Source organism: Micromys minutus, assembly GCF_963924665.1.
Source record: "Micromys minutus genome assembly, chromosome: 17".
In the NCBI taxonomy this organism is placed as follows: Eukaryota; Metazoa; Chordata; class Mammalia; order Rodentia; family Muridae; genus Micromys; species Micromys minutus.
The window spans coordinates 50,228,802-50,244,216 of NC_137952.1; the positions used below are offsets into that span (position 1 = coordinate 50,228,802).

The 15,415-nt window shown below is 43.9% G+C and overlaps 1 protein-coding gene across 2 annotated transcripts in view; it reads left to right on the forward strand.

The window, feature by feature from the left end:
- The window catches only part of SLC24A3 (solute carrier family 24 member 3), a 439,524-nt gene that overhangs the window by 47,144 nt on the left and 376,965 nt on the right, over positions 1–15,415 (forward strand). For both annotated transcript variants that reach the window (XM_080931187.1, XM_080931188.1), the window contains exon 2: positions 14,815–14,943. In XM_080931187.1, the coding sequence (XP_080787313.1) occupies positions 14,815–14,943 (129 nt within the window). The remainder of the gene's footprint in view (positions 1–14,814; positions 14,944–15,415) is intronic.

Here is a 15,415-nt window from a genome sequence, read left to right on the forward strand (position 1 = left end):
CTCAGCACCTTTGGTGGTAACAGATCTGATGGTTTCATTACAATTATAACAGCAGCAAAATTACAACGATTAAGTAGCCGTGAAATAACCTTTTGCTTGGTGGGGTGGGAGGGTCACCATAGCATGAGGAACTGTATTAAAATGGAAGCATTAAGAAGGTTGAGGCCACTGGTTTAGGGCGATTGTGGTGATTTCCACCTAGTCTCAGGGCCTGAGCCTCAGATGAAAACAGAATGGCAGCCATGATGTAGAATGCTTCTTTGGGAGAATAATGAACCGATGGATTGATTTTTATCTTTTTCTTCTCCATGTGACCTCAGTGTGTGTGTGTGAGGATGAAGCATACTGCATGGGAAGGGTCCTTAGACATGTCTTAGACATGTAGATTCAAAGTCAGATGTAGCCACTAGCTGGTATGTGACTATGGACAAGTAAATATCTTTTCAGAGCTTCTATTATTGTGTGTGTGTGTGGGGGGGGGGTGGGCTGTGTGCACTCAGTGTGGAAGGCAGGGTTCCATTCGGTATGGAGAATATGGGCTGCTGCTGGCCCATCGTACATTTGCTAAATCTCACTAGTGACCTGATATAGACATGCATAGATTCAGCAACTATACGGAATGTGGAGGTAACGTTAGGCAGTCACGTGGGCAAACCTTGAACATGCTATGCTGAGTTAAGTCAGCCACCCCCCCAGAAGCCATGATGAAGCGTAGGCACACCTGTGAGCTCAAGAGGCAGGTTGGTGGTCACCTTAGAGCACACATGCAGGTGAATGAGAGGGACTGCTGCTCGGTACCAAGTATCCTTTGGCCATGATGGAAATAATAATTGAGTTAGACGTTGCTGAGACAACTTTATGTAACTCTGTAAATACCTCTTTTAAAAGGCTTTCATTGCTTTCACGAGTGAAATTCTCATGCGTGAATTGTGTAAGTTCATAATTTATATAATATATCATAACTATAAAAAGTTGATAGATTGATTTTACTACACATTGAGGGGATAGTGTCTGGGATATTAGAATTCATTTCACCTGTTTGGTTCTTTTCTTTTGTCTTTAAGCATCATTTTCAAAAATAGGTTTTTAAAGAGAAACTTTGGAACAAGTGTGGTGAGCCTCAGAGCTGGGCTCTCCCTTTCTCCTGCCCTGTAAGCCACTCAGATATGTTTACAACCATGGACAGAACTGTTTTTAAAATTTCATAATCTGAGCTAAACAAAGATTTCCTTAATTGTGCCTCCCCTGAGCTGCAGCTGAGAGAAATAGGCAAGGCAATGGATTTTGGGGTGGCCAGGGGGCTCTATGGATGGATGCCCATATTTCTCTTTCCTGCCTGCTTCTTCTAGTAGGAATGTCTTATTTCCCTCTGAAGGTTCAATATCAAGTCTTGAGCCCTAAGTGCGCCTGCAAAGAGGACTGAAAATGACCTCTTTTTTTTTTTTTTTTTTTTTTTTTTTTTTTGAGTGATTCCTCCTGGAGAAGTTATTTTCTAAAGGTTTCTTATGCTGGCTGCACTTGCTGGCCACCATGGGAACTTTCAGAAGTCTGAGTTATACCCCTTTGTAGACTAGAGTTCTGAAAGAGTTGTAGACTGTCAGTCTGTGGAAGGAAGCAATACACCCAGATTACTTCAGGAAGCATGCCTATATTATTTTTCCCCTGATGTGACAAAATGCCCAGAAAGATCAACTTGGGGGGAGGGAGGTCTATGTGGACTCTGTTTTGGGGATGCAGTCCAGCAAGGCAGGAACATCACAGTAGTCATAGCTCCAATGGCAAACATTAAAAGAACAAATGTGCGTCTGTCACCAAAGGAAGAGACATCACTGTACCCGCTGTGCTTAGAAGAAATGGTAGAAAGAACAGCATTGACTGAAAAGTTAAGTGGAGTAAAACTACACTCAAAGAACTGGTGATTAAAACAAAGAATTCTCAGTTCACAACCTGTGCATCCTCTGTGTGACTTTGTGGAAGGAGCTGATCTGGTTGCTTCGGAGGAAAATAGCTCACTGGTTTATTGCTTCCCATCAAAGGGCTCTGAGACCCCTGATCTCTCTGGGCCTTCGGAGAGGCCCAAGGGACAGCACTGCTCATGGCATTGTCTGCTGTATACGCTCTCTGCCCTCCCATAAGGAACTCCTCTGCCAAGGGAGACACACTCCTCTGACTTGGAGAGCTCCCGTCTGTCATGCCTGTCATCAGCACGGAGGGGCCAACTGAAGACACAGACAAGGGTGGCCTTGGGAGTAGGAGGTGGCAAGGAATGACTTGGTGATATTTATAACACTACCATGGCTTCAATAGACATCTCTGAGGCAAATGTGGCTCTGAGAGAGCATCCTTTTCCAGTCTCCTCTCTCTGCCATGGTATGGAGCTGCCTGCTGATGGCCCTGGTGGACAAGGCTCTTTCTCACCCAGCAGATGGGCATGATTTGACCTGATGGGCATGGGCTCTGAGAAGGAGAAGAGAGACTTTGCCCTGAGAGTTGACTACCTTTATGAAAATTCCTCTTGTCTGGGTGGGCAGACCTGTGGGACAGTTCACACATGGAGGGCCAGCTTCTCAGGAGTTCCTGTGGCAGAAAAGGACACACAGGCCAGAAAGATGCAGATGCCAGGCAGGAGAGAGCCTTCTGGTTCATGGTAGTGCCATATTGTCAGAAATATATCTAAAATGCTTTATTTGCTGGGTGATTCCATCACAGATGTTTTTAACAGACTATGGGGGTATCACGGCTCCAGATCCATGGTCACAAGAACCCAGTTTCATATTTTCTCCCTTCCTTTGTGTTTGCTCCATCTCAACACCAGCTCCTTTCATGGTGGCAAAGAGACTGCCATGGTTCTAGGTCGCACCTCATCACAGAGAAAGCAATGAATGGCATGGACAGTTTTTTGTGAAAAGCAAGGGGACCTTCTGTCCGCCTTAGAAGCTATTACCAACTTCCTGTTATGTCTCACTCGTGCTTCCTTATCTCTCCCAGACTAGAGACGTATGCACAACTTCCTAATATTTAAACAATAGTGGCCCAACTGTGAAGTTAAAACTAATGAAAATCACTATAATTTTCTGCTAGTACAGTAGGAATGGGTGGAAATCATCTTGAAAAAAACTCATGTTCATGATATCTACCATGGGGCTTACCAAGTACCAACCCCAGCCTGTGCCTGACAACACCTGTGGTGCCACCACCATCTATCTTTTTGTCATGATGTCATAGTATATAATTCTAGAAGAGACAATATGCCATTACCATGATATTCATTGCCAAAATTCTTTGCTTTGGTACCTCTTTATAGCATGTCATTGTGGTGTGTGTGTGTGTGTGTGTGTGTGTGTGTGTGTGTGTGTGTGTGTGCATTCTTTATTTGTTCCTTGACCACAAAGGCTATAATAAACAGTGTATCTCATAGCATTCAGAAAGAACTGGCCCAGTGTAGCTTTGGGGGACAGAATGTGAGCTAGAAAGCAGGGGACAGCCTGCAATGAACACACGGTACTGAATGGGACCCATAGCCCTCTGCTAGGTGCATGTGGCAGACACCCATTCCTAAGTAACTGAGTTTCACTTCTCAATGAGTGATTTCTAAGGGGAAGTCATTGGAAGCCTGCCTCCGAGGTTTCTGCTGCTTGTTGAAATTCTGTGAGACAGTGGAAACATAGGGGTCCTCGGAAAGTCAGCATGAGAGATGATGACTTCCAACAACTGTGTTTGTAGGTCAGAAGATATGTGGTGGTGGGTAGCATCCCCACCTTCCCCAGCCTGTGGCTCACTGTCAGGTTCAGTTGGACCTGAGATTCAGGCTGAGACAGGAGGTCCTGGAGTAGATCTTGTTTCGCCATTCACCCCTAGTGTAATCCTATTGCTGTCTTCAGTTTCCAGCTTGGATAGGTGTGAGCATGACCTAAAGAACAGCAGACAGTGAGAATGATGGGATTTTGTGTTGAGTCAGAAAGTGTACCACCAGCCCCTTTCATTGTCCTGGCCTCTTTGGGAGGTGGCAAGGGGGTTGTTTCTCTTCTGGAGTCAAGTTCCATGGTAAGACATTAGAATGTCCGTCACAGCTCTGAACCCATTTGCTTCTGCACAGATCTTCCCATTTGCTTCAAGTGATTTTGCATCAAAGACAAGGCCAAGGTTACTTTTGGTCAGTGGCATTATTTGGATTCCCTGTAGACATCCTGTCTGCTCTCCTTGTTTTCCAGCCATAGCTGTAGCAAGTCAGGTCACTTTAAATTCAGATGCCCATCAAAATAATGGGATAGGCCTTGTTTTATTCTGAAACCCTTTCTAGCTGGGGTATCCCTGAGACGCAGAAGCTAGCTTGACCCGTTCAAAATATAGGCTGGAATTTGTGGAGTTTGTGTTTTTATGGGCAACTCTCTAAGCTGGGGAAACTGTAGCAAATAAGCACTCATTCTTCAGATGGACAAGTTGGGAAGGCTTTCTGGATGCATCACTGAATGTCCAGTGGGCTTGGGCCTTGATAGGAATAATGGCCTCCATTGAGGATCATGGTACATTCCCCATCTACCAAACTGCCTTGCTTCTACTCTCACTGAGCCTCCTCCCCCTCCCTCTCAAAGCAAACTGCTTACATCCTGGTCTTTGTCGTCTTTTGTTGGCTTTTGGGGAACCTGAACCGGGACACTTCCCACTGTTGCCAAAACTGATTGCCACTGGAAGCATTCCTGAACGACCACTATGTTATTTGGGGCCTTTCATCATTTGAATGTGCTGGCCCCTGGCTGTCAGCTGCCAAGGCTGGCTGAGTATTGGGGGAGCTGTGCTTAGACTAACAGGGTCCTCTTTCAGTGGCCCAGCTTTACCACCTGTCGCCTGGCATTGATCTCTTTATGCCCAGTGGCCATCTTAATCTCCACAATAGCCCAGTGCTCTTGCAGAACTGTTCCTTTGTTTCATAGACGGCATCTGAAAGGCTTGCTATGCATGGCAGCGTGAGGGATGTTTGTTCAGGGGGGAAAAAAAGCAGCCCTCTATACCATAGTGGGTGCAGGAAGGCAAGCTGGTTTGAATGAGAGCAATGATAGTTTATTCTTTTAGATTTCATCAGATTTTACATGAGGTGGGATTTTAGGAAAAGTGAGAAATACATGGGGTGGGAATCTTTCCATTGCTCTTTTCAGAAAGACCAACCTAGACTGGCTCAGACTGCCAACAGAAATCACTTGAAGCATGTGACTGAAAAGCTCATGGTCATCTTGGATTCATCTGTCAAAGTCGACGCATGTCAACGCTTGGCTGCTTGCCTCTTGATGTTGTCTCTGGCCACCTTTGTGTGCCTCATGTGTCCTTACACTCAAAAGCTCTGGCTTTCCTAGCTCCAGTTTTATGTTCACTGGGAGAGAATGGTGAGTCCCATTCCTGTGAAGTCTTGCTTGACTGGCCTGGCTCAGGTATAGCCATTTGTCAGAACCAATCATCATGATCCATGAGACGATGGCCTTTTATTAATATGTTCACCAGTTTTTTATTACTATAACAGAACAATGGAGATCATTAACTTGGGAAAAGGAAAGGTTTACTGTGCCTCCTGTGTTTCGAACATGCCATTATCAATTGCCTAGTTGCTGTGGAACTATGATGAGGCAAAGTATCATGGTGGGGCACACATGGAAGAGCAAAGCTGCTCACTTGTGGTAGCTGAGAAGTGTAGGAGAGAGAGAAGAGGGAACCAGCATCCAAAGTATTCCTTAAGGTATGTATCCTGTTTCCTAAGATCTCCCACTAGGCCTCACCTCCCCAAGGTGAGGCTTTAGGAGGACCTTCAAATTGTTGCCGTTAACCTATGGGTTCTGTGCAGGCTTCAGGAGTGGATAGAGCTTCCTGTCAGAAAGGGTAGAGTGGATGTGGTGAAGGGATTTCTTAGGGGTTCAGACTAGAAATCTTAGGGTAATTCAAATTACGGGAGAAGAGATGCAAAGGGGGCTGGGGAAGTAGGAACAAAGTTCCAGTGTAGCTAACATTATAAATTTCTCGGTAGAGATTTGTCAAATCCTTCCATTCAAGACTTTCCCAGACACCAGCGAGAAAATTATAATCATGCCAGGAAGCCCATTACCTAAGTGAGTGACGAAAAGTGTACCATCATTTAGAGATACATTTCTTACCCTTTGTGAGGCTATGAACTGTTCGTCCTCACCGTTAATGCCTTGTCCCTTCATCCCTGGCCCCTATCATCCCCTACCAACCCAGGGAGCATCTGGTACTTCTTGTCTTTGAAGAGCTTTCTCCTTAGGACCATGGGGTGTGGGGGGCTGCCTTTTATTTCTCTCCTCTCAGCCAGATTCTCTGCTGTTTTTATTGTTTATGTGACTTAAGAAGAACATGGGATGGGGGAGGGGGTCTTAGCCCCTGTTTAGTCTCTTCCACAGCAGCAGGATGATGTAGCCTGAAAGGAGGAGATGTAGGCAATTTTGTACTTGTACCCAGCAATAAATTGGAGTGTTTATTCAAGCACAGATGATGGGAAAGGCCGTGCTTTTGAGGAGCCAAGTGATGTAGTGTGGTCAAATTCAACTCAATTAGAAGCAAAATGTGAATTTTTAAAAGAAAAATGAAGGAACATGTTAGTCAGGTTTGTAGGGGGTCAAATGTATTTGCCGTATAGAAAATACAGTCACAGGGGGCCACACCAGCAGAGCATGCACAGCTGTGACTGATGGAGGGAGTCACTGGAATCTGCAAATTCTTCTCAACAATGTGAATCCCGTTTCTTTAATACTTTATTATGTGTGAAAATGATGTATTTTATCGAGGCCTTGTACCTAATTTTGGGTTTCTATTTTACATTTAAAAGAGCACTTATATAACTTTAGACCCTATAATATCCAGAAATTTAAGAGGTATGCTTAAATAAAATAAAAATTAAAACGAGGACCTGAGTTTAAAGTTGTTTTTTCATCAGACAAAACATTTAGATCTTAATGGATACCAGGACATGAATGAACATTGTTTTATTGAGTAGACATGACTCAACACATGAATCATTTTTGAGTGTGATACTTTCCAGAAACATGTGCCTGAAGCTCTGTCTATTTCTCATCTCGTTCAGTATTAAAGCTTAATGGCTTTATAATCCAGCGAGGAAGGCACAGGGGTGTAAAGGGCAGAAGATCCACTAAGTGAAGACACTGACTTTTCAATCATAGCCAGTTATGCAAAGAGTCCTTATCCTGGCCCCGCTGATTAATCTGCTAGTTTTTTAGGTGGTACATTTATGCAATCCTTCTACACACTCTACACACGTTCAAAATGCCTTGTTTTGGAATGTTTTAAAGTAGACCATACGATTCTACATAATTTATTCTGGAAGGAAAATGCAAATTGTTTTAGAGTCTACTGATCTTTATTTTCTGGTGGTGTTTGTTTTTCTAACAGTCTTTCCATAGAGCACGTCGCTTTAGGTAAACAACAACAGTCTCACTAGCTATTCAAATATCATTTTGAAAGATTTATGTTTGTCTGTGGGTTCTATGATTCTATGCATGCTCTCTGAAAATATTGGCTAGGAGCATACTTACCCGGTATCATCTCCTTCTCAGAAAATTGTAGCATATTTATAGTAATTGTCATTTTATAATAGAAAAATGCACACTTCATATTTAAAAATGATTTTTGGTGTGGACTTATTGTGCCTCTGCATTCGTATGAGACGCATGGAACTCGCACAGAACTCAGAATCACAGTATGGCTTGCAGGAGTTAGTCTGCTCCTCCTACCGGATAGGTGCCAGGGCTCGAACTCAAGTCATCAGGCTGTGTGGCAAGAGCTCTTACCCACTGGGCCACCTCGCTGGCTCTAACTCACTAGTTATTTAAAAAGGCTAGTTACCATCTATAAAGTAAGAAAAAAAATTGGTCTGAGAGACTAATAAGAAAGTGAAGTGTTGGTGCTGAACTTGGATCCTTGACATGTCAATGGACCATCAAGAGGAAATTGGGCTCTGGGCAGGATGCATGGGTCATTAGAATGATCCTATTGACTACATCTAGTAGCAGAGCACATGTCATGGAGAAAGCTTTCTGTAATCTTCATCTCTGCATCCGTCTCCCAACTACCCTACCTTGGCATTCCCAGCATCCTCAGCAACAATTCAGACTTTTTCTCATGTCCTTAGTATCAAACTCTGGGCAGACCCTTTGCCTTTGTTAGGGATGCATCAAACTTGTTTCTTCCCATGTCTGACTCCCTGAGGACTAGTGAATTGGTGTGCACGTGAAAGGTAGGACAGTGGAGTGGTCAGTATTTTGATGGATGGTAGAGAGAAATATGGACCTTCCCTTTCATTTGCTATGGTGAGCTTGCAATCTTGTGTGGATTGGGAACCATTTTTATAGCTATACCATTTATCTCACAGGAGAGCCCATCAGATTCTTAGGGTACTTACACCTGCCAGACACAATGTGCACATGGTCTGAGGAAGAAAAATTAATAGAATCCATGGCTTCCCTAGGGTTTGGAGGTCTTCTCTTAGACACCTGACCTCTCCCCAGAACCCTTTCTGGAAGCTTGCACGTATTTGATAGAAACCAGTGAATAGTCCATTTAACTCAGTTTCTTCCTCTCTGCTGGGTTTGGGGAGCTCATTTTGGTGAGTTACAGCTTTGTTATATATTTTGTTCCTTCCCAAGGGCCAGGAAGCAATGCAGAGGGAAGTTCTTATTTGGAAACTCTTGAAGGATTTTATTTTGGAGATGGGGTAGATATAGAAACAAAGTGGAAAGGGAAGGATACAGTGGGGATGGGAAAGACAAGGAGATGAGAGGGGAGAGAATTGGCTGCAATGAATATGCATAAAAGCCCCATATGGAAACCGGATATTTCATAACCTGTTTTAAGAAATAAGACCAAAGCATTTAAAAAGATTTCAACAGAAAAAACAATCCTCAGGTATAAACCCCCTTTCGTTTATAGAAGATAAAAATTGCCTGGCCACTCTGTTGGGATACAAGGGGTGGGCCAGAGACAGGGCCATGTGCAGAGTGGTGCTGACCACCGGAGACTGCAGAAGGCACTCTGCTGGCTGCTGGCCTGTGCAAACTCAACCTCCAACCCTGGGGTGAAGACCTGGAGTACTTAGAGTGGAGGCAGCTGTGTAAACTCAGGGTGGGTATTTATAGTCGTGGTGAGGCGTGCAGGGCCAGTCTAGAGTCTGTCGGTGGTCATTACCATCAGCTGAGCCTGTGTCCTGGGCTGGGCTGTTTTCTGCTCCTTCCCTTGAATGATGCAGGGGATTCTAAAACTTAGTTTCTACACCTTCGAGGGAGGGGCTATTGCCATGGTGTTTGGGACACTTGGGAATGCTGGCTTTCCACTCCAGGACAGCATTCCAATTCTCAAGAGGATAGAGTTGTATGTGCTCTCAAAGAGGGACTGCTTGAGAGTGTGAGACCATTCTCACTGGCTCCTAGCATTCTGGGACAAAGTGGGAAAATGCACTGTGGATTCAGACATGGACTTGGGTTCCAGGTCAACTGATCGACGCATGGAGCAAAAGTCTAAGAGTATGCGGTGGCACAGGAAGGGAACTTGGTGCATAGGTGAGGGACACACAAGATGTATTTTGCATTCTTCTGTTTTCTATTTTTAGTAACATATATTTATTGCACAAAATAATATATTTATTGTGACATTCTCCTGTAGAGGTGTGTGTGTGTGTGTGTGTGTGTGTGTGTGTGTGAGTGAGTGTGTGTGTGACCACTCTCACTGATCCATCCCTCTCCTACAGTTCCACCTCCACTGATAACGCAGTCTTCAATCTGTCCGGGTGTCAGAGCAAACAACCCCACCGCTCTTCAGAGCCTAAGACCAATATCTGAGAAAGGTTAGAAGGCCTGTGTGTCAGGCTGGCACACAAGAGTACTGTGTTAGGGCTGGGAGTGAGAGTCTGGCTCATGGGACTCCCAAGAAGAACCATTATTGGTATCTGAGATCCTTGGGGTCTGTATACTTTGGTCATGGGAAGGAGAGCAGGAGAGGGACAGAGAATGGGAGGAAGGGGGAGCAGGGCTTGCTAGACTGCAAAAGGGTGGACACTCAGCTCTGTAATGGAAACTTGGCACCCAGCCTCCACTCTCTTCGCTTCCTCAGCGCATGCTGCTTGGATCTCAGATTGAGAATGAAGTTTCCTCCTCTGACAGCAGCAGCTCACAGCGTCTCTATGGCCCCCTCTTGTCACTTCTCAGAGACCACAGCCCTAAATGCTTCCTCTCCTGGTGACATGTGATATGGGAGCCTGCTGCTTCCCCACCCCCTTCACCTCCTGCCTCCTCCCCTTTCCCTGACTAATTAGGCCAACATGCAACTTTCAGGGCCTGGCAGTAGAGAAGCCAAGAATGCTGTGAATTGGGGCCAAGTGTTTTTGTTGACATTGCTCTAGTGTAGCTTTGCGGAGCAACCTCTTTGCTGTAGCAGAGAAGTCCAAGGAGCCAGGGAGGTGAGTTAAGAGAGAACATGCAAAGAGCAAGTGTGGGCACATCTGCTACATCTTCCCCTGCCCCCTAACACACCACTGCCCACCCTTTTCTCGATAAATGCAAGACTGGAACAGCCCACGTCCCAGAGAGCCAGGTTCCAGGAAACCACTGAGCAGAGCGCCGTGCAGAGTGAGAGGCCACAAGTGGTCAAGTCTTTGGTCTGTGAAGCTTTCAGGTGTGCTGCCTATCTTCATACTAGTTTCTGGGGACTGTTTCACAGATGTGGCGAGGCAGTCTTCACCCCCCACCTAGTGTAAGATGGAGACCCTTTTCCCAATCTGTCTTATGATCAGCTGTGCATTGCAACCGTGATGAACTTCTTCCATCCAGGGGTCTGTCAGGAAGATGGCCTTTGAAACCATCAAGTCTAGCTGCAGATCTTTCTTCTGCTACTTGCTCACTATGGGATGCTGGCAAGTTGCTTCACCGGGGATTACATCCACTTCGTTTCCTTGTTGGCAAAATCGGAGGCAGTATTTCCATGTAGATTTGTTATGGATGTAAAACATGCTTAAAATGGAAAGCCATTTGCACATAATAGATGTTCAATAAGCAGAATGACAAAATCTATGGGAAGTATTCAATATGGCCTTAGATGACCTATGATCTTAGGCAAGTTACTTGACTAATTTGCTTCAGTGGTAAAGAAGCCCTTCTCTTCTACAAGGAGATTTTGGAGGAAACCAAACTGAACTACACTATTAAACTTTGTTCTCACTGAATGTTGTTACTACTGGTGTTATCATTAACATTTTCTCAGACTCTGAACATCATTGTTGTATCAGTGATCAGTGGTCAAGTCTGTTTTTGTTGAGATAAAAGTCTGTAGGTTTTGGAAGGCTGAGTTGCTGTCTTAATAGTGTCTAATTCCTGAAGATATTGAATCATTATGTTAAAAAAAATCCTCTAATTTTCTGCTACAATGGCTGGCTTTGCTTTTACATCTCTTAATTGGTATCAGCTTTTCTCTTAGAGTCGCAGATCCATGGAAACTTGGCAAAAGAGCTTTGGGAGTCATTGGAAGAAATACTTTTGTTTCTTTGTAAGTCTTCAGGGTATGTTTGACCATACAACTGTAGGTCCATGGAGCCCTGTGTACTGTAAGGACAGACAGTAAGTGGAATGGCTATTCTGCCAGCCACAGCAAGCTTATTTCTTTAGATATCATGTAGACTGGCAGGTATTTAGTGCTCTGCCCATATCTGTTGTTTTGAACTCCATTGCTCACTGGCACTGTACACCTTCAGAACCTGCATCTCATTGTCCAAGGTCTTTGCTATGCTCCAGAGCTTAATTTGAAACTCCAAGTCACAGGTTAGAAAAGCCAGAGAGGAAAATGAAGAGATGGCTCAGAAGTTAAGAGCCCATATGGCTTCTGCAGAGGACCTGAGTTCAATTTTTAGCTCCCATATCTGATGGCTCACAGGAGCCTAGAATCCTAACTCTGGTCTTCATGGATGCTTGAACTGAAATAAGTGCATGTATATGTATATGTGTGCCTACACAACACACACACACACACACACACACACACACACACACGTACATGCTTTAAAAAATAAATAAATCAAAAGACAAGTGGGAGAGTTAATGTTTGTGGAAATACCCTTAAAACCATGGAAGAGGAGGAGGGAGCAGACCATTATCCCGTTCCCTCACACCTTGGGTATCTGAGATGCTTTCCCTCTGGCTTGCAGTGCTTTCAAAGGAGCCCAGTGCTCCTCAGTTAGTTTGGCAACAGCTTGAAGTATGCCTTCCCTACCCCACTTCTCTATTCCTTGGCACATTCTTTCTGAGAAGACATCTATAAGCCAGTGATGCTCAGTTCCTTGTCTTAGGAGCCATTCCTGACACCTAGCCTGGGACAAAGGGAGCTCTACTCTCCACATTTTTGATAGTTTTTAATATAGTACATTTATTTTTTAAGACTGATTATTGGAATTTATGGCCACTGACCTTATTCTTTCTTCATGAGTTCTTAGAGTTTGGGGGTTTTGTTTGTTTGTTTTCTCTGCTTGGTGTCATTTTTAGTCATAAGACCAACTATTTAGGCTAAACAGGGGATCCAGATAGCATGATTGAACTTTGAAATTCTAAGTGTTGCTCTGAAGTTTGGCCAGGCTAATACATGTAGCTGCCATGGAGGGGTCTTTCTATTTTGCAGTTGCCATGATTGTTTGTTGGGCAGTTTCTCCTCTTTCCTCAGTACAGGTGCTCTTCTGGCTGTCTACCTAAGTTCTAGGTAGAGATCCTGACAATCCTCATTCAGGACTGGGCTACACTGGAGGGAAATGTAAACACACTAGCTGATGACGCTATCTGTAGCATTCTGAAGTGAGGTGCAGATGAACCCTGCACTTTCCAGAAAGGTCTAGGATCCTAACTTGTCTGAGTATAGGATGGAAACGGTGATTTCAGGTTCGGCTTACAGAATACTTTCTGTGATCGTAGAGCTATTTGGTACTGGAGAGATAATGTTCATACTTTCCTATGTAGCAGTGTGACAATAAGGAAGGTACAATTGTTTGGAAAATTGACAGTCACTGTAAAAGTAGAGGCTAAAAGATGGGGGTCTTTAGTTCAATATAGACAACTTCAGAACATCGCATTGAGTAGTTGGATGTACTCTGTTCTCCGTGTGAAGGCTGACAGGCACAAAAATCATAGCCTTATCTTGAATTTAGAATATTTTTCTTACTTTTAAGAGGATTTTTATTATTTAAGACATTTTTAAAATTTAAGTATATTTTGATTATATTCTTCTCCTCCCCCAAGTCATTCCATATCTTCTCTCCCTTTCTCAACAAACAAATAAAAACACAATACAACCAATTTTTTTTCTAGCCAGAGCTAGACAATCTTCAATAGTTTCTTTCCTTAGTTCCAGGTCACTAGAAAGAGCTGCCATGTCTGACCACCTCCATCCTGTCTGACCACCTCCATCCTGTCTGACAACCTCCATCCTGTCTGACCACCTCCATCTTCAATAAGCCCCTCAAGCTGAGCTCGCGCTTTTATTTCTCTGTCTTTATCTTGCTGGATTTGATGGTGGTCACAACTGTTAATTTTTCTTCCTTACATTCTTTCTCTCTGCTTTTTATTACACCTTGCTCCCTTCTCTCCCCTCTCCTGCCATGATCCTTTGTTGAATTTGTTTAAACTCCTGCTTTCTGGAGAAATGTTAGGTCTTCAAAGATTTTCTTTTATATTTTCCTTTCTCGGTGAAACACACACACACACACACACACACACACACACACACACACTCACACTGAGTACCCCTCTTGTCATGAAACCTACAGAGAATCCATCTGGACTATATCACATGCCCTCCCTGTTTGGCATCTCTTTTGTACTAGCTCCCTTGCCTAGGGTATCATTACCAAGAAGCTATATAATTTCCCTCCTGATAATCTTATCAGGAGAAACTTCAGACTCAACATTCCCTAACCAGGATGCAGAGCTTCTTCCCTTGCTTGCCCTTTCTTCTCTGGCCGTTGTGCTGACACTCTCATCCAGAGACCTAGGCGTTGCTCACCCTCTCACACACCTTCCCAAGCCTTTGTTTTCCTTCATTTCCTGTTTTACGAAATCTTGTGCTGGGTCTTTTATAGCCCACTGCTTTGGGAATGGTGAAATGATGCCTTAGCTTTCGTTAACCTCCAAGAATCAGAATCTAAGCACATGTTCAGCTGCAGTTAGCTTATATGAGAGGCAGCTTCAGCTGACGTGTTAGAGATGTAGACATTGGTAAGCTAAAGCCGCTCACACAGATCCAGTAGAATCCATAGTCTGCATGTCTTCCCAGATTCATATTTGTAGCTTGAATTGTGCTCCTGTGAGGGTATTGGTGTCATGGAAATTATCCAATAATTATAAATCTAGATTGTCTCCCTCACTGTTATTGGCTGTTAAACATATTTTAGCATGTCACTGGATGTAGGGGATTTAGAAAGAAAAGAGACAGCCATCAACCAAATATACTTTATCAAGACGTTTACCCCGTAGACAACATTGGTTAATTCACACCATGGGAAACTCTGGAATCCAGTTTAGAATATATATCTCATTGTCATCCATCTCAGGCAGTGAAGTATTTCTATAAGTTCCTTCCTGTCGTTGAAGAAAAGACTGCTTTTGTCATGTCAGATAGGATTCAACAGTTAGAAGACGCTCTCAGTTAGATACAAGACATTTTAAAGGCATTCGTGCAGTGCAGAGAAAAACGATAGCTGATCAGGGCTCCCAGCAGGGCTTAATCCTGACACTCCATTGTTGGTGATGTGTGGTGATTCTTTCTCTTCTCCAGAACTTGATCTCATGGATCTCATCGGGGAAGATAGAAAATGGATGGTGGGGAGGAAGCTGATGCAGGTGAATGATACACTGACTTCTGAAGATGCAGGACTCCGGAGCAGCAAGAACTGCACAGAACCAGGTAACAGTGATGGCCTCCATGTCCTTCGGTTATGGCTGACGATGAGTTGGGTGACATGGTTCTTTTTAAAGATGTTTGGGGTGTGTTATCAGAAACTTACATTTGATTCTAACAATGTGAAGATCCTGTATCTAAAGACCTGTCTTACCTTTAGTGTGGATAAACAGTTGTCAGTGTGTTCCCAATGACCTTAGATCTTTTGATATGGAAAGTGTTTCAAGAAGCCATGTGTGTGTGTGTGTGTGTGTGTGTGTGTGTGTGTGTTCCTTTTTGGAAAGACGTAGAGAAGGACCTTACCAAGCATCTTACAGGAATTTCTTAAACAGAAATGGAAAGAATGAAGACTAGATACTGTCTAGTCTACCCTCAAAATACTGTATAACCTATGGTCCCCAATTAGCAAGGCCTATGGTTACTGTATGCTATTATCAATAGCTCACAAGCACCATTTTCAAAGGGCAGTTAAGTATAT